The sequence below is a fragment of the Pseudonaja textilis genome, chromosome 2 (assembly GCF_049901715.1).
Source record: "Pseudonaja textilis isolate UNSWEBS1 chromosome 2, rPseTex1.2, whole genome shotgun sequence".
Taxonomy (NCBI): domain Eukaryota; kingdom Metazoa; phylum Chordata; class Lepidosauria; order Squamata; family Elapidae; genus Pseudonaja; species Pseudonaja textilis.
The window spans coordinates 194,507,901-194,530,356 of NC_141991.1; the positions used below are offsets into that span (position 1 = coordinate 194,507,901).

General features: G+C 36.8%; 1 protein-coding gene across 4 annotated transcripts in view; it reads right to left on the reverse strand.

Moving 5' to 3' along the window:
• Positions 1-8,706, reverse strand: part of PRUNE2 (prune homolog 2 with BCH domain) — a 124,537-nt gene extending 115,831 nt beyond the window's left edge. For all 4 annotated transcript variants that reach the window (XM_087926742.1, XM_087926744.1, XM_087926743.1 and 1 more), the window contains exon 1: positions 8,370-8,706. In XM_087926742.1, coding sequence (XP_087782868.1) covers positions 8,370-8,405 — 36 coding nt within the window. In that variant the 5' untranslated portion in view covers positions 8,406-8,706. The remainder of the gene's footprint in view (positions 1-8,369) is intronic.
• Between the last annotated feature and the right edge of the window lie 13,750 nt (positions 8,707-22,456).

Genomic DNA, 22,456 nt, shown 5'->3' on the forward strand with positions numbered 1-22,456 from the left:
CTTGGTACATTCTTAAAATACGCACTAACTTCTTAAAAAGAAAGTATATATATATATAAAAAAAACAATAATAAATAAAATACTTATTCTATTCCAATTCAGCTCTATCATTAATGTTAGCTATAACCTTTAACATCTTTAACATTTCTTTTCAATAGGATATCATACTTCTAGGAACACTTATAATATTTCCATAATTTTTTCATATTTCTTTCATATTCCTCTCCCCTTTTATAACACATTAATAATTAAAATTTCCCCCTCCTTTCCTACTTTCATTCTCTCATTCTCTTTGTTTCATTTATTTATTAAAAATTCCATTAATTACAATGAGTATTTTATCTATCATTTTAATCACACTTGTTTTGTATTTTCAAGGTTCATTTCTATTTCTAATATAATAATACTATCTTATGTTCCCTTGCAGAATCCCCCTTTCAATTAAATTTTCACCCATTATCTCTGTGTCTTCTAAATAGGCTTGTACCCTTAATCCTTGTATGTTTTCCCTGTTTCTCTATATCCTGTTTCTGTCCTTTATAATTTCTTTTCCTTTCCCTCTTCTCCCTCTTCTTCTCCCTTCCCTTTTGACCCCTTCTCTCTCTAATTCTGATTCTCTCTTCTGTAATCCTCTCTTCTTTTTCTTCCTAATATTGTAATTACTTTTCAAACTATTCTTTTTTGGGGTTGTTTTCAAACCTTAAATTTTTCACTTTCTTTCTTTCCTTTCTTTTCCCCGCATAGAAATACTTGGTCATTGAAGATGGCTTCTTCTTTGACCCGCCTGTCTTGTTCAACAGGCATTTATTGTTGTTTCTCATAGTTAAGGATCTCCATTTCTAAAAATTGAAATACGAAGCCAAAAGAACCTCTTCCTTCTTGTGAATCTTCTGTTTTTTAAGTTCCATTCTCAATTCTTCCAAGAGTGATACCATTTTAAAAACTTTTAAACAACCACCCGATTAATTTTAGTCCTTTAGATCCAATAGCCAAAAATCCAAATAATCCAAAGCTGTTTCTTCTTGCTTCTTTTTCCAACTTTCTCTTCCTGAGGTTCTATTATCTTGTTACAAAGTTTCAGTTAAAATGTATCTTTTAGGAATCTTGTTAAAGTTTCACTGTTAATTCCTTTCACTTCCAGGTGGTCTCCTCCATTTTTCCAGATCCCACCCTTTTGTTTTTTTTTCCTTCTTTTAAAAGTTTTTGAGAATCCAGAAATCTTTATTATCCCTTTGACATTTTATTTTCAGCTTAAATGCCTGTTAATGTCAAAGTGGATTTTTGCTGATTTCTTGCTTAAATCTCTTAGTTTTCAATATAGGGAAGAAAAGAAAAAAAACCAAATCCTTTCCCTTCCCTCTCTCATTTGCCGCTTCAAAGTCTTCTTTGGGAGCAATATTATTCTTTATAATTCAAATTCCAGGGTACCTTATATTGTTGCTTTTTCAGTTCGACCTGGTCAGCCAAAACTTTCTCTTCTTATCTTCCTCCTGCATATTCTTTTCCAGTCGAGTTCTTCTTTGAGGTGGCCATTTCTGACCAGCGCTGCAACCGCCTTCAGGAAAGGGAGTAATGCCCAGCTGGGAAGAATAGATGCGACTCTCCTCAACCCTGCTGGTAATCTCCCCCAGCTTCACCACCTCTACGGGGTGGCTTTCCCCAAAACCAGCCAGCTTGGGGCGCTCCAGTGGCGAGCACAGATCAAAAACGTGCATGATCGCGGATTTTGGTCTGTCACCAAAGAAGCTCAAACCAGACTCCCCCAACATGTCATTTCTTGAAATAATAAAATGCAAATAAAACATCATCTTTACTATTTTACCTTCATTCTTGAGATCATATGTACTGTTTTTCAGAACAATGTTTTCCAAACAAAGTTTGAATTGTTTTTTAAGAACAATTCAATATCTTCAATAAGTCAGTTCTGTAGTACTGAATATTTAACATTCGTTGATTTTTTTTATTAATCTAAGAGTATTTATATCTGGCACTTTTAAGCTCACCCCATCAGTTTGAAATATTGATCCATGGAGCCACTACAAGTTAAATGTAAATGGATTCAATGCTAATCTTAATTCATCTTAAACTAAAAGAAGCTTGAAAAATATACTTTTTCATTTAATTATCAATAAGTTGAAAATGAGCCAAATGAACACACAGTTGCTATCAACAGTCTTTGTTTCTAAGAAGACAGTAAGTCTTCTAAGAGATCAATAGTCTCTTAGAATAGAAGGTTAAAAAGCTGATTTTGCAGAATTTTTAATTAAACATTTAGTATCCAAATTAGCAGAATACTTACAATGGGATCACCAGTTTTTATGCATTTGCTTCTGAAGATTCATGGCAAGAAATATTTTACAGAATGCTCAACATACCAGGGAAGCATGCAACAAATCTACTGTGTAAGATCTGTGCCTTCTAATTGACAGTTTGACTTGTAACACAAACTCAACATAAAATTAGGTACTATGTATATAACTCTGAGCATAATGTTAGGAGAAATATTTCATTCAAGGTTTTATCATTGCTCTTCTTTCTGACCAATCTCTAGTATGTATAGTATTTTATTATGAAATTGCATCTGTAGAGAATCAAGCAACTCAGAATTAAGGAAATGCTTTCAATCTTTTATTGCAGATCCAGAAATTGTTTTGAATAAAGGAAACATCCATTAGATTCACCATATGCAATGAATGAATTGATTTCATGGAATCAATTCAGTCATTGCATATCAGCTTTAGCTGCAATAACTAGCATGAGAAGTAGTCAAGGTCACCCCGCTTGATCCTATTTTATATATAAATACTTACAATACTGGAATGATACCATTTTTGGCCAAGAACAGCCGCCATTAGAGACTCATTTCAACTCTATTACTTTCCCCACGTCTGGCACACTTCAGATGAAATCATTACATGAACTGATGTGATAATGCGTTATTCAATGTATCAAGCCTGTACCACCTATCACTGATACTGTGTTAAATTAATAACTCACATGCATACTCATATTTTAATCCAAGATTACTAGTAGAGTTAGTAAGTTTATAGTAAGTCCAATTTATATATACACGGTGTATGTACTAGGTGTTTTATACAAAAATCATTTCAACGTGAAATCTTCTGATTATTTCCAAGAAACAAAATTTTATATCAACTAGTAGTATGATGACAGAAATAATATATTTCCAGTTTCTGAATGGTCTTGTTTTTAAGCCCAATTAAATGTTGCACTATATTTTTGTGCTTGCTATCTAGACAACACGAGTATTAGATTATTATATGTGAGAAATTGTTTATTTTAGAATAATGTATATCATGTGCATTTCACCAATATACCCTCATTTTCTTCTTCTAGGATAGTTGTTGTAACCTTATTAAATTGACCGCATAATGGCATTCTGCCATAGGATAAAAACTTCAACAGAATCCACTAGAAAATGATTCTTAAATATCTTTGGTCCAAAATATAGGCATTACTTCTATGTTTTAACTGACTGGGTCAATATTTCTTTTATGTAAAAATAAAAAGACATAAATCTGAATATAAAAAATATAGGTGCATACATAGTTCACATATAAGATGTTAGAAATAAATACAGGTTTTTTTTACTTGAATGTTTAATTCATATAATATACATTATGGGGTGTAGAATTGTATGATGCTACAGCTTCTCAAATTCATATCAGATTTCTATGAAGCTAAAACTTTTAACAAATTATTCCCTTTAAAATATGAAACACACCTATACAACTAATCCTTGAGCTATGATAGGCCTCTCGTTCAAAGTTACAGCAGACACCCCAAAATTACATTCAATCCTGCTTTAAAGTTACAAATACTGCAGCACCACTGTGATTAATTACCCTTATAACCAACCACAAAGGTGCTGGAGCCACCCCGCACCTCTCCCCCATCCTATGCTGAGACCCCACAGTGCTTGGTCCTGTTCCACACATACCCATTACATTTACCTTTTGAAGCTTTCTGGACCTCATCTTAGGGACATGTTCCTGAGCCACACAGTGGTTAACCAGAATACATCCACCATTTTGTCCTACCTCCTTGTGGGTGGAACAAAAATGGTGGCTGACAATTGAATCATTACATGTTTATGCCTTAATAAGGTCTGCACAGTGCTGAAAAAAACTTTTGAGACCCCCCCAAAATCTGCAGTGCTATGCAAATCTTGTTAAGGCAGCAAAACTAAGCAGTTTCTCCCTGGGCCATGGGATGGTGATCCAAATGTGGCCGCTATTTGTGGGTGGGTGGCTAGTTCTGGAACCACACCCTGCAGCTATCCAAGAGATCCACAGGTTGAGATACCTTCAGTATGCTAATGATACTCAACTCTATATTTCTACACCTGATGACCCAAGTGATGTTATTGCTGACTTCTTATGAGACCATGGGGCCCTGGATCAGGGCCTGGAGACCATGGGGCCCTGGATGAGGGAAAACAGGCTTTAACTCAATCTTAGCAAGATTGAATAGATTTGGGTGCATGGAACCCCAAAATGTGGAGTTTTGTCATCTTTAGTTCTGGATGGGGTGGCACTACAGCTTCTTGGGAATCCAAGAGCAGGTGACAGTGATGGCTAGGAAAGTTTTTCCACAACTTCAGATTGAGCACCAGTTGTGGCCTCCCCTGGATCAGGAGTCCTTGTGTTCAGGCATTAAAGCCCTATTCAACTTGTGTTTGGACTATTGCAACACACTCTACATGGAGCTATCCTTGAAATGCATTTGGAAACTATAGGTGGTGCAAAGTGCAGTGGCATGGGAAGTTTTTTGAATCCCAAGACTCCATGTGGCCCACGTCACATCACTGCTCCATGAGTGCACTGACTGCCTCCAGGTGCAATTCAAGATAATCACCTTTAAAGCCATTCATGGCATGGGTCCAGGTATTTGAGGGACCATCTCATCCTAATGGGATTGGCCTGCCTCACCCATGCCAGCAGGGAAGGCCTGCTATGGGCTCCATTGGCCAGGGTATTCTGTGAGTGAGGTCCAGCAGAATTTTGTTCCTGCCCTTTAGAACATCTTGCCCACCAGAGTGTGGTCAGCTGCAACTGTCCTGACCTTCCACAAAAGCTTAAAGACCTGGCTCTTCCACTTGGCCTGGGGCTCTAATGGGGGGAGACTTTACATTGGGGATGATTGACAGATTAATGACAGATTCCCCTCCCGCCTTCTGCTCATCCTACTCCCTCCCTCCCCATCTTTTAGTTAGGGTTGAATATTTATATTTTTGTTGTACTTTGTTCCTATTTTGTATGGGTTTTATATACTTTTATCTTTTTAATATTGTAAGCCACACATAGTTACCCAGTGGTAAAATGAGAGGTCAAAAAATTTAATAAATAAAATAATAAAATAAGAAGAAGCAAGCCATTTCAATGCTCTGGAAGGCTTTGGAGCTCTTCAAAGGGTGAGCAGGTAAGTGTTTGGCCTAGTGAAGTAGGATTCAGGCCTAACAACTTGGAGCACTAGTGGGATCCAAGGAGTGGGAAGCAGAACACAGGGCATCTCAGGAGGTGGAGGAGATCTTAGGCAGGCCAGGACAAACAGTGTTAGGACTCTAAGGATCTCCCTCACCCCAAGACACTCCATGCTCTGCTTATCAAGCCACATGTTCATTTAACAATTCATTGGATAGCAGGGATGGGGGTGTTGTTAGTCAGATGCTTCACCATTGCAACATGCACTGGTCATGGTCATGTCTCAAGGAATACCTGTACAGACCATTATATGACACATACGTAGCATCGGTGACATATTTTATATAGTCCAAATCTCTCAAGCACACTTAAACTCACAAGATTTAGTCACATGCTAGCTATGGCTCTTTGTCTTTTATAATATTAGCTATTATTTATTTATAGATTCATTTGGTTCATTCCCACATCCATAGTAATCAGCAGTCTCATTGAATATCAGATGGCTCTTTCTTGTTTTATCAGTTAGACTCAGTGAAATTGTGTGGCATACCAATTTTTGCCAATAAACATATGAAACATAATGTTGTTCATTGACACCTGGCATCAAAAATATTGCTAATCCATGCTACAAAACAGTATTTACACATGCATATTTTAAAAATGCCAATTTGGATTTTCCCACCAGTTCATGTAGCAAATAAATTTTCCACAGTTGTTTCTTCCCTATGTGAAATTCTTGCCAAATTCACCTGGTACTATATTGTTTTTCTGTTTGATATTGACATCAATGTCAATCAGACATTGAAATGTCTGTATTCTTCATCTATGCTTTGAATAATCAAAGCCTGATTTTATTTGGCTACTTTTAGGTTTTATTCATTATAGTAATATTTATAATTATAATATACATAGTGGATTTCCTGGCCGACTGACTACTTGGGCCCTGAAGATAAGCAGGCAATGGCCTGGTTAGTATCAGATGAGACATCACTATAGACTTTTGCATTGCAAATCAAACTAGAAACTTTTAAAACATTAAAAAAGGCACTGCAAACACTCAGAACCTGTTGCCACAAATCAGTCACTAAGAGTTGGGTTTAATTCAAGGGCATCTTTACCTTTACTTTGTAAAAAAAAAACTTACTGTATCTTACAAAGTAAGCCATTAATTATGAAAGCTCTTGCTTCAATCAATAAATGCTCTTCTGTAATTCCATTGCACTTTTTGACTTCTTGCTGAACAAACAAATTCAGAAACTCATCTGGAACTTGTCCTTTAGCACAATTTGCTTACTTAAGAGTCTATAATGATTGTATTTTATATCCACTGTTGTGAGCAATTCCAAAGATACGCTTATAATATATATTATTAGCCATGTTTGAAAAATGATAAAATATTTCAGCTATGCACAAAGTGGTACAAGTGAAGCAAGCATAGATACACATGATAAGTCAAGACAAGCCCTACAATTTCCCATTCAGGCTACTTCAACTAATACAACTAAGTAAGTCGCCATCAGATGTGCTGATCTGTGCCACCTTCCAAGTCTCATCTAAGGTAGCATGGGAAAGAAGACCTGGTCTTTAGCATAGGGAAAATTAGCAGGAGAAGATCTTTACAGAACTTCAACAATGGAATTTAATATTCTTAATGTTCAACTTCTGTTACAATGGCATAATGTTAATTTTATACTTTGAGTGCTTATGTTATGGTTCTAGAGTTAAAAAGAAAGTCTTCAATTATGCATGCTTTCTGTGCTTTGTCATCAGCTTTTGCTTTATTTTGCTTTGAAGAAAACTTAAGCAAAAGCTGAGGTTAAAAAAAGAGGAATAACATTAGTCACTGTGAATATTATTCTATTAAGAAATCTTATCTAGGACTTTTTCAAATGACTGATATCTGTTTAAAGATATTTAAAAATACAAAAATAAAATGTTTGGTGAAAAAAAACAACACAGAAGTCTGGAGATGATATATTGTGCCATCTAACTACATTTGGAATGCATACCATTGAAGACAAACGTAATATTGCTTATGGTCTTATTTAGAGATATTTATTTTAATGCATTTGAATGTAGAGTAATTTTATTTCAAGTGGCATGAATTTTGATTAATGACCATATGCTAAAATAATTAGAAACACAACTTTAAATGTTAGATGACATGCTAAAATGAAGCATCTAGTGGCTTCTGGCCTTGTACTACTTGTGTATTCTCAACCAACTTTCCTTAGAACTATTATAGAACCAGATACTGATGTGCACAGCTTTATTTGCCAAAATTATATTTGGTTCATTTCAATAGTCATTTTAATTTAAAGTGATCTCAATGGTAGTGAATTTGTTTTGGTATTCTTATGCTTTCATAATATGACATTGATTGAATTTCCATCTTTCCAGTTATTGCTATTTACTTCCATAATTTTAACCCACAGAATCAAAAAGATTCCATGCACTGTTGTAGAATATTGAACAGATTATCCTGGACACACTTTCCTAAGAATATACTTGGTACAGTGGAACTCTTTCCTGAATAAATATGGTTTGAATTATCTTACAAATCAAAAGGTATCATTTATGTGGTTGACTAAAATGATAGACAGAGAAGCTTGCCAGTTCTTCTAACTACAGACCAAGTTCTTCTAATGAATGGGTGAGAATTCAGCTATTTGTGTGTTTTCTTTTTTAAAAAATGACCTAGACACTTGAGAAGGAATGGATTCCATTAAAAAGACTGGGAGTTGCAACTTACAACATTCTGGTGTCATTGTTAGCTCTTTCATATTATTATTCAAAATGCTGATTCATACAAGCTCATTTGGATGTCTTCCAAAACTTTTTTAAAAACGTGCAGGAAAGTGTAGCAAAACAAACTGGCATGGTTAAAAAAAATAGGATACCCTCTTTTTTTTCTGCAGAACTTACCAGCTTTGTTTTGGTGCGTTGCAAAAAGTCTTCCATGGTGTTTGCTTGGCCTGCGGGTTGTGTTCAGCCGGGGCAAAGTCCCATGTCAGAGCTCCGCACTGCTTCTGTAGGGCGGCTCCTGCCTCCAGCATCGGCTGTCCCGCTGCCTCGGCTTCTGCCTCTTCCGCCGGGCGGCTGCTGCTATACGTCTCCCCGCAGATCGGCGCTGCCGGTGGTGGACTCTGCCTATTTAGGCAACAAAGTGGATTCGGGTCCCCGGATCCATGGGAGGGGGCGAGGGGGCTGGGTGGGAAGAGTTTACATGATTCCATAGGCCGACCGGGCTCTTCCACCAATGGCAGAGACGCTCGGGCGGGCTGACGTCACGCGGACAATTGCTGCAACCATGGACAGCCGCCCAAAAGTGAGGCGAAAGAGAAGATGCGGAGATCTGCGGCAGAGAGAAGAAACCTCTCTCCCTTCGGCCCGATCGCCCGCCCGCCTCCAGCGACACTGCAGAGTCCCGATGGGTGTCGGATATGTGGGGAACAAGGAGGGAGCTGTATCTGGAGCCGGAAAACTCCACAATAAAACGTTGTTTACTCTGTTGTGATGCACGATCCTCCTTGTAATTAGAGTTATGGGTACTGGAAACTCCCGATTGCCAGATGCAGCCCCGATACCCGAATTTTATCCCGCTTGCTTAGAAGTAAATCCTATGGCTTTCAGTGATGTTTCTGAAGAAATATCCTTAAAATGGTGACATATATTTCTGTAGATTCTCATGGCTGTGATGTTTGTCAGCATGTGTTTATCCTTTGCCTGGAACCTGACCAAACAACATGTTTTATTTTACTCAGGGAAGCGCGGCAGCCACTTCATATATTTTGGTGTTTTTCACAGAAGTCAAGTGTATTGTTCAAATCTCTCTAGTATACTGCTGTAAATCAAATTACAACTCATCTCATATGTACATACACCAACATACACACATAACAGAAAGTGCTATTTATACTAGATATGTATAAAGGCATACTTGGGCATGCTAAATTTCAGCTTCTTGAAGGATTTTAAAATGGATCCAAATCATATCTTGATTGCGATTAGATTTCTTGGGGGATTTTTTTCTGGACTTTGTACTTTGTTTCCAACTCTGGAAACTTGACTGATTTCAGAAGAATACTTCTGCAAGATACTCTGTTAGTTGACTGAATCAGAACTGATACATTTGATAAATATTTGTTTACTAGCTTGATACCCGGGCTTCGCTACAAACTATGTGGTTAGGCTTAGTTTTAGGGGAGGAAAATAAGGAGAAAAAAATTCTGCCTCTGCCTCTCAGCACCCATCAGTATTCAGCTGGCTAGCGTCCTGTCAGTGTGTGAGAGAGTTGAGGCTGTTTGGAAACTGAAACAGTATTTGCTGTGTGAGCAAGAAGGAGACAGCAAGGAGTCTGGGCGTGGCTTAGATCAACAGTTCTGTACTAAAGGTGGTTGCTGCTGTGAAAGTAAAACTGAAACTTATCTCCTCTGCTTGTGTTTTGCATTTGGAACAGATTTCTTTTCAGGTGGGGAGAGGGAGTAGAACTCCTTAGCATCGGAGCATGTTAATAATAATATAGGAAATGCAAATACTCTGATGGTCATTTTGAAAAATCCTTTCTTAGTGAGCTCCTAGAAGCCAAGAGGAACATACGTACCAAATTTCAAGTTTGTAGACTTTACAGTTCTGGAGATTTTGTGATGATGTGGAGTGATATTTCGCTTTTGTGTATATAGATTATTATACAATACACAATTTTCACATGTGTACTTAATTCATTAACTATTTAGATACTCTGACTCCATGTGATATTTCTCAAATAATTACATTAAATACAAATAAGATATGTAAGGAGGGTTTTTTTGGTTATTGATAAATGAGTCATTAAACCAGAATATTTCATATTTTACATAGAATATCCATATTTATGAAGAAAAAACTTCACAACTCGGTATATATTGACATAAATATTGTTTGCCTATTGCTGCCAACTGGCAGTATCTGTGACTTGTATTGACACCATGACACCTACTAGAATTGACCACCAAATCTTATGAAAGAAAGTCTGTAGAAATGCAAATTTGAAAAGCTGAATAAAAAAGGAACTGGAGATCTTCATTTTGTCTAAACAATAGGAAACTACCTCAATGTCTGTATCAAAATTTTAAATAGTTCTTAGACTTTGTCTAATTTAGCAAATAAATAATACTTCAGGCTTATTGGGTTACATTTGAAAAGAAGTATATTGGGTTGTTGAAGATGCAGTAAAAATAACACTTCATTAAAACAAGTTTTTGAGAAAGCCTAAATTGTCACACTCTTGGAAGCTATAATTACATTTATTAATTTTGAAACCAAGTTTATTTTTTTATATCCATACTCTTTTGAACTATATCCATTTTATATGGAACTGACCTCTGGACAATGATAATGAAATCTCTGTCTTTTTTTTTTTTTTTTGCTAAGAGATTTAACCTTCAACATTAGAAAGAGAGAAACTATTGTCCCCGGTGATAGAAGGCCTGATGTTACTTGCAATTTATTAGAATAATTATTTACATCTGGTTATAGATGTAAATATTTAAATGAAACTTGGTCATCCTTCAATGAAATCATTGTATAAAATGTTGTATACATGTATAGTTTTGTATAATATATCTATGTGCGCTTACTTTTTTTCCTGTTGTTATTATTGTTACCAATACTGTTTAAACCTTCTAATATATCGGCCAAGAATTCACATAATAAGGTGCTATTTTTAATTGACTAATAATGGCACTGGAGGTGAACAATTTAGCTGTACAAATTATATTCCACCATTCTGCTTAATAATGAATTCAGTGAAACAATGGCTTTGCTTTGAATATTTTTCCTAAGGTTAATTATAATAATGCTTACAGGCTTACTTCTTCCAATGTCAGATATTAATTTAGCAAATTGGTGACTTATTTCCTAAGCCTGAAAATTGGATTATTTGTGCCAAGATTATATTTGCATTAAAAAATATTATACATTAAAAGATAAAGAAGAAAAATCAGTCCAAAAAGCATTCACAGTACTGTCCAGGTGCCATGTGATGTTCAACATTGACTAGGTAGAAAAAACCCTATAAAATTAACAGAGAAATTCTGGTGTCCATAAAAGAATTGTTACAGAGATTTTTTTTTAAAAAAAGAAAAAAAGATGGTTTGGAAAAGGAGAAACTGAAATAACCCAGCTACAATTTCATTTAATATAATTTTCAGGGCAGCACAGGGTGACCCAGATGGAGGCACATCGTATATTCCCATTTCTCGTCCACAGCTGGATTTAAAAAAAAACATTTAATGAGTTCTTCTGTGTAATTGCTGTGCATTGTTTTGAAACAGATGTGCAAAAGTCACTAAGATTTGCTTCTTAGCAAACATTCCTAAAGTGGAAATACTCTTGCTATCTGGTCACTAGAAAGATGTCCAATTTAACAACCAAATGTATTTGGAGTGCCATTCTTTCTGACCACTGGAAGTATCTAAATTCCTAACATTGACTTAGCAGTATCAAGGGTTTTAAAAGACAAGTGTTGCTTAGGTACATTATTAAACATAATTCAAATTGGCATACAATGCTCAGATTACTGCCCAAAATCTTTAATGCTTGCTAGTAAGCCAAGACCCTAGACTCCTGTGAGCCAACAAAGCAATATATATTTTTTTCTCTCCTCCATTACAGCATTCAATTTAACTTAGAATAATTACCTAATAAAAGTGTTTAGCTTTGCAGGGAATCCCTAGTTTGAATATGATTTTAAGATTCCACTTTTTATATTCCAGTCTAAGTTTCTTAAGGTTTGAGTAATTACCAGAAGATTTTAAGATTTAAGTAGTTGTCAGGTCAATGGTAATGTCCATTAAAATATACTGGATAATCAATGTAGGCAGAATGGATTACAAGATCCAAAATAACATTGCATGGGAGGAGGGGTCAGAACAGAACATACTTAATGAAATATGTACTAAGGTAATTTTAACCAATAAATTTGAATTATACAGTAAATTTAACAAACCTGGGATATACTATTACTTTTTCATGAAAACATTTTACATATTAAAATCCATCATGAAAATTGATTGATGGGACAATAAAATGTAGGCAGCTCATCACTTCTCTATAACCTAAACCATCTGTATATTGTTTCTATTTCTGCCTACCTTAGTACATTTTCATTAAATTGGCCATTATTTTAACAGTATGTTAACGACTTTCCAGATGTCAGACAATCTACTCAAGGACAGCAACCTGTACTGTTAAAGGAATCTGAATACATTTGTTATTCTACATTAGGTTCAGTCAGTCTAAACCAGAGTCATTATAATACCCTAGAAAGTTGGTTCCCAACTACATCTATTTTTCTCTTAATTATAATCTAAATATATTTCATCCATGAGAAAACTATATAATATTGGCAGACTGAATATTCTTCCCCAGAACTATTTTGAATTTTTGCTTGACTATCCCAAAAATGAAAAGTGCATAATGGGTAGAAGTCATATGCAGCACAAACTACTTAGGAAAGTAGAGAAAGGAAAGAAAGAAGGAAATCCTTAAGCAAGATATGGAAATTGCAAAGAACTCAATGAATTATCTGCATCTGTTTTGATTACGGAAGTTATAAGAGAGATACCTAAGCCTGTTGAATTCCTCTGTGATGGAATTAGAACAATTAAAACAAAATTTAAGTATTAAAGGAGGACGGTACTTGTGATATCTTAAGACTTAAGGGATTTCACAGTAACAAATCACCATATGCTGATGGTATCTTCCAAGTTCTTTTAAAAGAAAGGAATCTGAATTTGCTGATTTTTTTAGGTAGTTTAGGTTCAAATTAGATGCAATATGAGAAAAATGAAAGGTAGTATATATTAGACCAATTTTTAAAATGGTGAAAAGGAGATATTGGAAACAACAGATTAGTCAAATTAATTCTACACACACACACACACACACACACACACACACATTACAGAACGAAATTTGCAGAAGAAAAATACTTTCATTTAAAAAAAACCTTTGACAAAGGATTTTATGAAAGACTCTTGAGTAAACGTAGCAACTATCAAATAATTTGGCTTTTTATAAATTGCTAATTGGTTAACTAAGAAAAAATGTAAGTAATATTTAGTTAGAAGTGAAAGAAGAAGTTGGAAGATCCAACTGCTATGTTTTTAAAAAGTTCATAATACTGCATCTACATTCAATAGCTGGAGAAGAAATTGAAAGAGATTCAAATTTTTACAAAAATGGTGGCTGTAGTTACAAAAAAAAGAGACATATGCTCCTTGGGAGAACATTTATGAAAATGCAGATGAAATATTAATATAGAGAGACTAGCATTGACCTCAAAGGTATGTATTATTAAGGATATAGCTTATAACATGTGTCTATGAAAGTTGGATCATCAGAAAGACTAGTGAAGAAAAAGGTTTGCTTTTTAATTGTGGTGGCATTTAAAATTGTTGAGAATATTTTGGGCTATAAATAATTCCATATTGCATGAATAAAACCAAACAGCTCATTGGGAAAAATAGCAATAGCACTTAGACTTATATACTGCTTCACAGTGCTCCACAGCCTGTCTAAGTGGTTTAAAAAGTCAGCATATTGCCCCCAATAATCTGGGTCCTCATTTTACCCACCTCAGAAGTATGAAAGGCTGAGTAAAGCTCAAAAATAATAATGAAGCTAAAGCTAAGATATTTTGGACACATAATGTGAAGGCAAGAATGAGAAGAGTGTGACGCTGATGGAGGGATACAAGATTTAAAACAGACAGAAATAAGTACTTTTTCCACACGTTGCTTAATTAATCTGTGCAATTCATTACCTCATGACAAGGAAATGGCCACTAACACAGATGGCTTTAAAAGAAGCTGAATAAATTCATGTATCAAAGCTATTGGCCTTCAAAAAGATTCAGTCTTCAAGATTCTAAATACAGCAGGCTCCAAATGCTGCTTACTGGGCAGTAAAAATGGGACAGTAGCAGGACACTGTTTCCTACTTGCAAACAACTCAGTGGCATCTGGAGGGCTACTCTGAGGAGCAAATGCTGAAGTCAGATCTTCACCTCTCCAAGGAGGATGAAGAAGGATTCTCTCGTGGCTGTTCTCCACACAATAAGAGGTTGTAAAACTCATGTCATGATACAAATCTGATCATTTGAGTCTGGCCATCAGAAACCAATGGAAAATAACATGGTTATAGATCATGTGAGATATCTGTATACATCACTTGCATATATGATATGATAACATCCATATAAATTAGTTAAAGTCCATGAGCCACCTAAGGTACAAAACCAGCTGGGTGACCTTGGGCCAATCACTCAGCTTCAGCCAGGAAGGAGGCAATGGCAAACGACTTCTGAAATCTTGCCAAGAAAACTGCAGGGATTTGTCCAGGCAATTATCAGGAGTCAAGACAGACTTAAATGGACAAAAACAAAACAGAACAAAAAAAAAAGGGAAAGAAAGAGAATCAACCTACAATGGTGCATAAATTAGAAGGCACATAATCAAATATACATTTGGTGTATTTCAAGGTCTTGGGAATTTTTTTTCTCACTTGTGCTATTTTACAGTTCATTGAAGATATTACGGCAACACTCTGGAGCATTTGTTTCCTTATTAGCAAGTCTTTTCATAAAGATCTGCCTTACTCCCATTTGATTTAGCAGCTCTTGATATTCTGTACAACGTACTACAGAGCTGCCTGTCAGGAACAAGTTGTTCTACTGGGCAATCAGCTTCTATTTTGAAGAACACCTTGAAACAAGTAATATGAATTGCTGAATGGCACAGCCTTACATGTCTACTACTTATTTTCATAATAATTGAGAATAAAACAGGAAAAAAATGCTTTTACATTAATTAATGAAAATTATTGTACCTAATATGTTAGTGCATGTTATTGAATGTATATATTATATGCATATATAGAATGCCATTAAATGGGTAGTCACAAACTACTTATTGTTATCCCTAGCTACCCCTCTGGATTTAAATAATACTATGAAATATTATTAAAAAAAGATAATATTATTGGTTAATATCTGTAGAATGTTGCCATGCACAAAATGTTGCATTTATTATTAACATAGATGTAAAATAGCAATCACTCTGAAATTAGTGGACCTACGATATTGATTTCAAAGAAAATTAAGTTTTCCAAGGAGAAGGATTCTCCTGCATTTAGTAGTTGCAGGAAATACACTGCTCAAAAAAATAAAGGGAACACTTAAACAACACAATATAACTCCAAGTCAATCACACTTCTGTGAAATCAAACTGCCCACTTAGGTAGCAACACTGATTGACAATCAATTTCACATGCTGTTGTGCAAATGGAATAGACAACAGGTGGAAAGCATAGTCAGTTAGCAAGACATCCCCAATAAAGGAGTAGTTCTGCAGGTGGTGACCACAGACCACTTCTCAGTTCCTATGCTTTCTGGCTGATGGTTTGGTCACTTTTGAATGCTGGCAGTGCTTTCACTCTAGTGGTAGCATGAGATGGAGTCTACAGCCCACACAAGTGGCTCAGTAGCACAGCTCATCCAGGATGGCACATCAATGCGAGCTGTGGCAAGAAGGTTTGCTGTGTCTGTCAGTGTAGTGCCCAGAGCATGGAGGCGCTACCAGGAGACAGGCCAGTCTCCAGGAGACATGGAGGAGGCCGTTGGAGGGCAACAACCCAACATCAGGACCACTACGTCCGCCTTTGTGCAAGGAGGGACAGGAGGAGCACTGCCAGAGCCCTGCAAAATGACCTCCAGCGGGCCACAAATGTGCACATGGCTGCTCAAACGGTCAGAAACAGACTCCATGAGGGTGGTATGAGGGCCTGATGTCCACAGGTGGGGGTTGTGCTTACAGCCCAACACCATGCAGGACATTTGGCGTTTGTCAGAGAACACCAAGATTGGCAAATTCACCACTGGAGCCCTGTGCTCTTCACAGATGAAAGCAGGTTCACACTGAACACATGTGACAGATGTGACAGGGTCTGGAGACACAGTGGAGAACGTTCTGCTGCCTGCAACATCCTCCAGCATGACCGGTTTGGCAGTGGGTCAGTAATGGTGTGGGGTGTCCTTTCTTTAGGGGGCCACACAGCCCTCCATGTGCTCGCCAGAGGTAGCCTGCCATTAGGTACCGAGATGAGATCCTCAGACCCCTTGTGAGACCATATGCTGATGCGGTTGGCCCTGGGTTCCCTCTAATGCACGACAATGCTAGACCTCATGTGGCTGGAGTGTGTCAGCAGTTCCTGCAAGACGAAGGCATTGATGCTAAGGACTGGCCCACCCATTCCCCAGACCTGAATCCAATTGAGCACATCTGGGACATCATGTCTCGCTCCATCCACCAACGCCACATTGCCCCACAGACTGTCCAGGAGTTGGGGGATGCTTTAGTCCAAGTGTGGGAGGAGATCCCTCAGGAGACCATCCGCCATCTCATCAGGAGCATGCCCAGGCGTTGTAGCGAGGTCATACAGGCATGTGGAGGCCACACACACTACTGAGCCTCATTTTGACTTGTTTTAAGGACATTACATCAAAGTTGGATCAGCCTGTAGTGGTTTTTTCCACTTTGATTTTGAGTGTAACTCCAAATCCAGACCTCCATGGGTTGCTAAATTTGATTTCCATTGAAAATTTTTGTGTGATTGTGTTGTCAGCACATTCAACTATGTAATGAACAAAGTATTTAATAAGACTATTTCATTCATTCAGATCTAGGATGTCTTATTTTTGTGTTCCCTTTATTTTTTTGAGCAGTGTAATTTATGTTACTGTAGGGAGCTTTTAGCATTTGCACAGCAAATTGAGCCTTTCAAAATGCTTTTTTTCTGTAAAATTGGTACAGGTCTATATGTTTGACTGGGAAGTTGGGAAGAAAAAAAGAAAGGAAGAACTAAAACCCAGAAAAAGGCAAAGTTTGAATACTTCTTAATGTTTGTCAAGAAAACTACATGGAGATGGTAATATAGTCACTAAAAGTCAAATTTAAGTCTATGAGATATTTATATTGCAGGAAACCTACCCCAAAGAGGTCAATTTTCCCCATCCCAAAATCCAGATGTTTAGAAAAGCTGTGAAGGGTTTTGGCAAGGAAGAGTGAGAGCCCTGGCCTTATCACACTAGACGTCTTTTATTTTTAATATTTATTGATGTGATTTATTGTTTGTGAGCTGACAAGAGCCACTGAGAGTTGGGCAACATACATTTTTTGTTAAATTTTTATTATGAGTAGATTTGCAGTATAAGACTGGTGCAAGCTTAAAATCTCAAGTTCTAACCAAGACCTAAGAATTATTAAGTTGGCACCTAAGGATATGCTCCAAGCAAAGTGGGATTTTTTTAAAATAAAGTTAGAGTGTTCACATCTGATAAATGGTTTTTTTCTTAATACTCCTGACTTCAACTAACTCCATGTGGGTTTTTAAATCAACTTTTCCTTCTATATTCTTCAAGTATTGACCATAAATTGGCTTGTTCTTCCAATTAATAAATTGATTTTCAATTGTGTCTTTTCGTTAGTCAGCGGTCAAACCTACAGAGCCTTTGGAAGTATGGTGATTAGAACAATTCTTCTATAATAACTTTTCTGAGCCATTTACTATAATTTTCCTAAGTAAGAATTTGGCTTTATATTTTCAGCAGTATTTTTGGCTCCATTAGCTTCTGTCATAATGCCAAGTCTTATAGCACTATGTATAGTGGTATAAAAACAGTCATTGCAGCGTGATTCTTTCTAAGTCAGATCGACATGTTAGAAGCAAGCTGTATTTATTTATATCATTTATGAGACCATCTTGCAAGAAGTGATTCTGGATAGCTTAAATCGGGTTAAAAACATAAGAACAAAAAGGACCAACAACAAAATACCTAAAATACAACACAAAAAACAAGCCATCATATATTGCAGTCCCAAAGTCATTTGAGGATGGGTTCACCCAACAGTCTAGCCCAGCACCCAGGAGGTAAATCAGGTTTTCAAAGACTTACAGAAAAGATAACAGAATTGGGGCCATCCAAATCTTGGGTGAGAATAGGAAGAAAGATCCTACTAGGTGACATTATTTCAGAGAAGAGTCCTGAAAGCAAGGCTATCCTACTGAAAGTTGGAGAATGAGAAGAGACAACTGGATACAGACAGTCCTGCTTAGACAGCATTTTTAATTAGAATTTATACTTATAAATTACTCACATTTCTGATGCGTGTAAACACATCAAATTAGCATTCTATTCACAAGCTAACCTTAAGGGAAGCATCTTGACTTGATTTTTGCATAACTTCTCTTAACATCAATGGGAATTAAGCACATGATTCAACAGAGAATAGCCACAAATCTCATTCATTTACATTTTATAAATCTGGCATCTTTGCATTCAAGATTTCTCATCAAACTGGGTATCAAATTTTATACAAAGAGAGTAATCCAGTAGGGATTTGGTGAAATAGATAATTTTGTATGCTTTGTGAATCTAAAAATTAATATGAAAAATATGAGCATTAGGGAAAAATTTAAAAATATATCCAGTGAATTAAATTTATAATAATTACCTGTATTTTCTTTTCCTACTCTAAGGAATTTCATACAGTGTACCTTCCTTTTATAACCTCTGAGAAATCCTGCAATATTGATTGGGCCAAGCAGCTGACTATGTCGCCGAGTTTTATGACTAATCAAGGATTATAAATAAATCTTGTCTTTCTATTTAAAAGCGGAAAAGAGTTGTTTCCCACTGCACAGGACTACAATATGAATGTTGAAGTTAATTTATCCAGAATATGAACTGAAAGGTTTGAGCCACAACCTTTGTTATCCTTTCTTTTCTTCCATGACTTTGAGACAGTTTTGATTCTTGGAACTGCCTGGATAGGCAGATTTTTGGCAACATTTTTGGATCATTTGCCCCTATTATTTTCTAGGGCTGAGGAATAGTGACTGTCCCAGCTGAATAAGACAGGACTAGGATTCAATGTCTCCTAGTTTTCACTTCACCAAACTGCCCCTCCTAATTAAACAGTTAATCAAATGAAATTCTACTATTTGATACTGTAACTTTCATTTCTGCTAATGATACAGATGATAGTTTGGACACTAGGAAGTCATCTTAAATTTAAAGAAGGCAAGGATAAGAGAAAAAGCCAGACTGGAATGAAAAGAAACAAACCCATACTATCCAAGGGGGCTTCATTCACCCTTGCCAAAGGCCTGGATGAAAAGTCAGATCTTCAAAGGCCTTCTAAGCATCAGCACATGGGAAGGGGGGCTTCTAAATCTCTGGGGAACTTCATTCTAGAAAGCAGTTGCTGCAACAGAGAAGGTGTACATTCTGGATCACAGCAGATGGCTTTGTTTAATTGAAGGAAGGTAGAGTATATGCCAAAATGAACTAACTGGGCAGATACTATAGGAGACAGGCAGTATCCTAAAGGAGGAAGAGGAGGAGGAGGAGGAGGAGGAAAAGGAAGGAAGGAAGGAAAAGAAAGAAAGAAAGAAAGAAAGAAAGAAAGAAAGAAAGAAAGAAAGAAAGAAAGAAAGAAGGAAGGAAGGAAGGAAGGAAGGAAGGAAGGAAGGAAGGAAGGAAGGAAGGAAGGAAGGAAGGAAGGAACTCAATAGCTAGTTCTATAGGCTGAAAAATAATTATTAACGTATTAAATATATGTTTCCTCTTTTACTTATAAACTGGAATGGCTAAAACACAATATCTGCTTCTTAAAGAAGCAATTAAGAATGCATTGTTTAAGTTTTCAGTACAATTCAGAAAAAATAAATTAAAGTAAAAATCTATTATTTAAAGAATAATTTATTTTATTTTTAATACAATATGTATTTGCAATAAATGAATGTAACCTCCATTTGTACCAGTAATGAGTCAAATTAATCAAGTACCAAAGACCTAACCAAGTAGCCTGTATTTAAAAATCCAAAGCTCATAGATATAAAATCATATATTGCTCTGTAATGTCTAGATGATTACATATGGAATAATTCCTAATATGATCACGTAGGTATTAAAGGAATTATCCAGTTTTCTTATTTTACTAAAATTATACATGAAAATCAAACACAAATTATAACAATGGTTGATTTTCATGTATCATTTTTTTTAAAATGAGACAGCTAATTAAAAATTGATTTTCACTGTCCAAAGCAAGAATACTTGTTGATCTGTCTTTCCACTTGTAGCATTTTGTATGAGAAGTTACCAGTGTTGAAAGGTGTCAAAATGCCTTTCTTCTGAAGATTCGATTTTCCCGCTGGGAGAGCTCCAGTGCAAGGATATGGACAACTGCTTGAAAGCTGGATCTTTTTATTTTTCAGGAAAGTGGAGAACAGCGAGAAGTTTGTCTACCCATTTGTCTACCCGTGTCATCCTGCAATAAACCCCACTTTTTGCAAATTCTTTTTGCTTCTTTTTTTATGCATTCCAGTCAGGACAGGCACTTGCTTTTTGTCCCAAGCCTCAAGTAATTTATCCAAGGGGGTCTCTTCCATTGCCCTCGAGCTACAACTTCCCACATTCCCTGCTTGATGTGGGGATTACTTTGGTTTAGCCAGGTTGCAGCCGTCAGTTTTCAGACAAAAAAGGCCTGGAAAGGACTCCGGTTTCCCTACACATGGAGTATGGGCCCCTTTCTTTTAGGGAAACTCAGCCATCAGTTTTAAGACACCCCCCCCCCTAAAAAACAGGGATCTCGGAGGACCGTCTGCCCCCTAGCAGCTTTGGTACAGGCCCCTCCCTACATTCAGCCATCAGTTTGCAGATCTCCCTTAAAGGTGGGGATCTGGAAGGACCTTTTCTGATTTTTTCTAGACAAACGATTTCCAATTTTGTTTGTAAGCAGCTGGTACGGGCCCCTTCTAAATGCACAGGGCTTTGCTTGCAGGATGCACCGGGATTATTTTTCCTTTGCTTTTTATTTATTTCCTAACATCAGTTCCTTTTGCAGCGAGCTTGGTTTTTCTTATGTCCTTCAGAAGGATTCACACTCCATGATCACCCCTTGCATTCTCAAATCCAGCCGGTCACGGCTCATGTTTGAGCTAGCAGCTGGCCGGGGTGCAGCTGGCAATCACAGAGGAGGTGAGGTCCCACTGTTTCCACAGAGAAAACCCACAATCACACACCTGGTCCACTCACACTTCCACCCCCCTCACTAGTAAGACTATAAATTTGAAGCGGTACTCACCTGCTTTCAAGCAGCTGTTGAGCAGAAAAGCCCAAGGACTCCCTTTACTACCCTATACCTTCTGGGCTGGGTCTGTGGATGTTGTCCCTGGACAAAGAAGGTCCATGCCAGTTGGGTTTGGATCCACGGGCCTGGTCCGGTGGCAGGGTTGGCTGGGAAACCTTCGTGGTCGCCAATTGTTGAAAGGTGTCAAAATACCTTTCTTTTGAGGATTTGATTTTCCCGCTGGGAGAGCTCCAGCGCAAGGATACGGATAACTGCTTGAAAGCTGGATCTTTTTATTTTTCAGGAAGGCAGAGAACAGTGAGAAGTCTGCGTTCCTTGGCTAGCTAGCTTCTTATGGTAAGTCCCTGGTTTTTTTATACCCTTTTCTCCCTTTGTAAGTTGATTTTGTGTGAGTGTTTGTATTTGTGCCTAATGTTTCAAATCCTGTTTGAGTTTGTCTTTATTTCCGTCGGAGGGCAAACTTCGCGGGGTGCGGAAGGCAAACTCCGCGGGGTGGCCAGATTGTATTATTGGTTTTCTGTAATCTCTTTTAGCTTTAAGATAGTTGTCTGTCTGTCCCTTTTGTAATTTATATTTTGTATCTTTTGTCTGTTTGTTTTGCTTATTTAGTATGTCCTGTGTTTGTAAGGGTTTTCTAAATTATCCTTTGTTTCCTTTTCCTATTTGTCTAGTTTTCTTAATTACTTAGGCTTTTGTCTATAGGAATTCTTTAATACTTTTTATTTGATTCCTTTTCCTATGTAAGTTTGTTTTCTGGCTGACCCGATGTTCCCCTTGGGCTTTTCCTGTTTTTTGTGACACTACTGCTTTCATGAA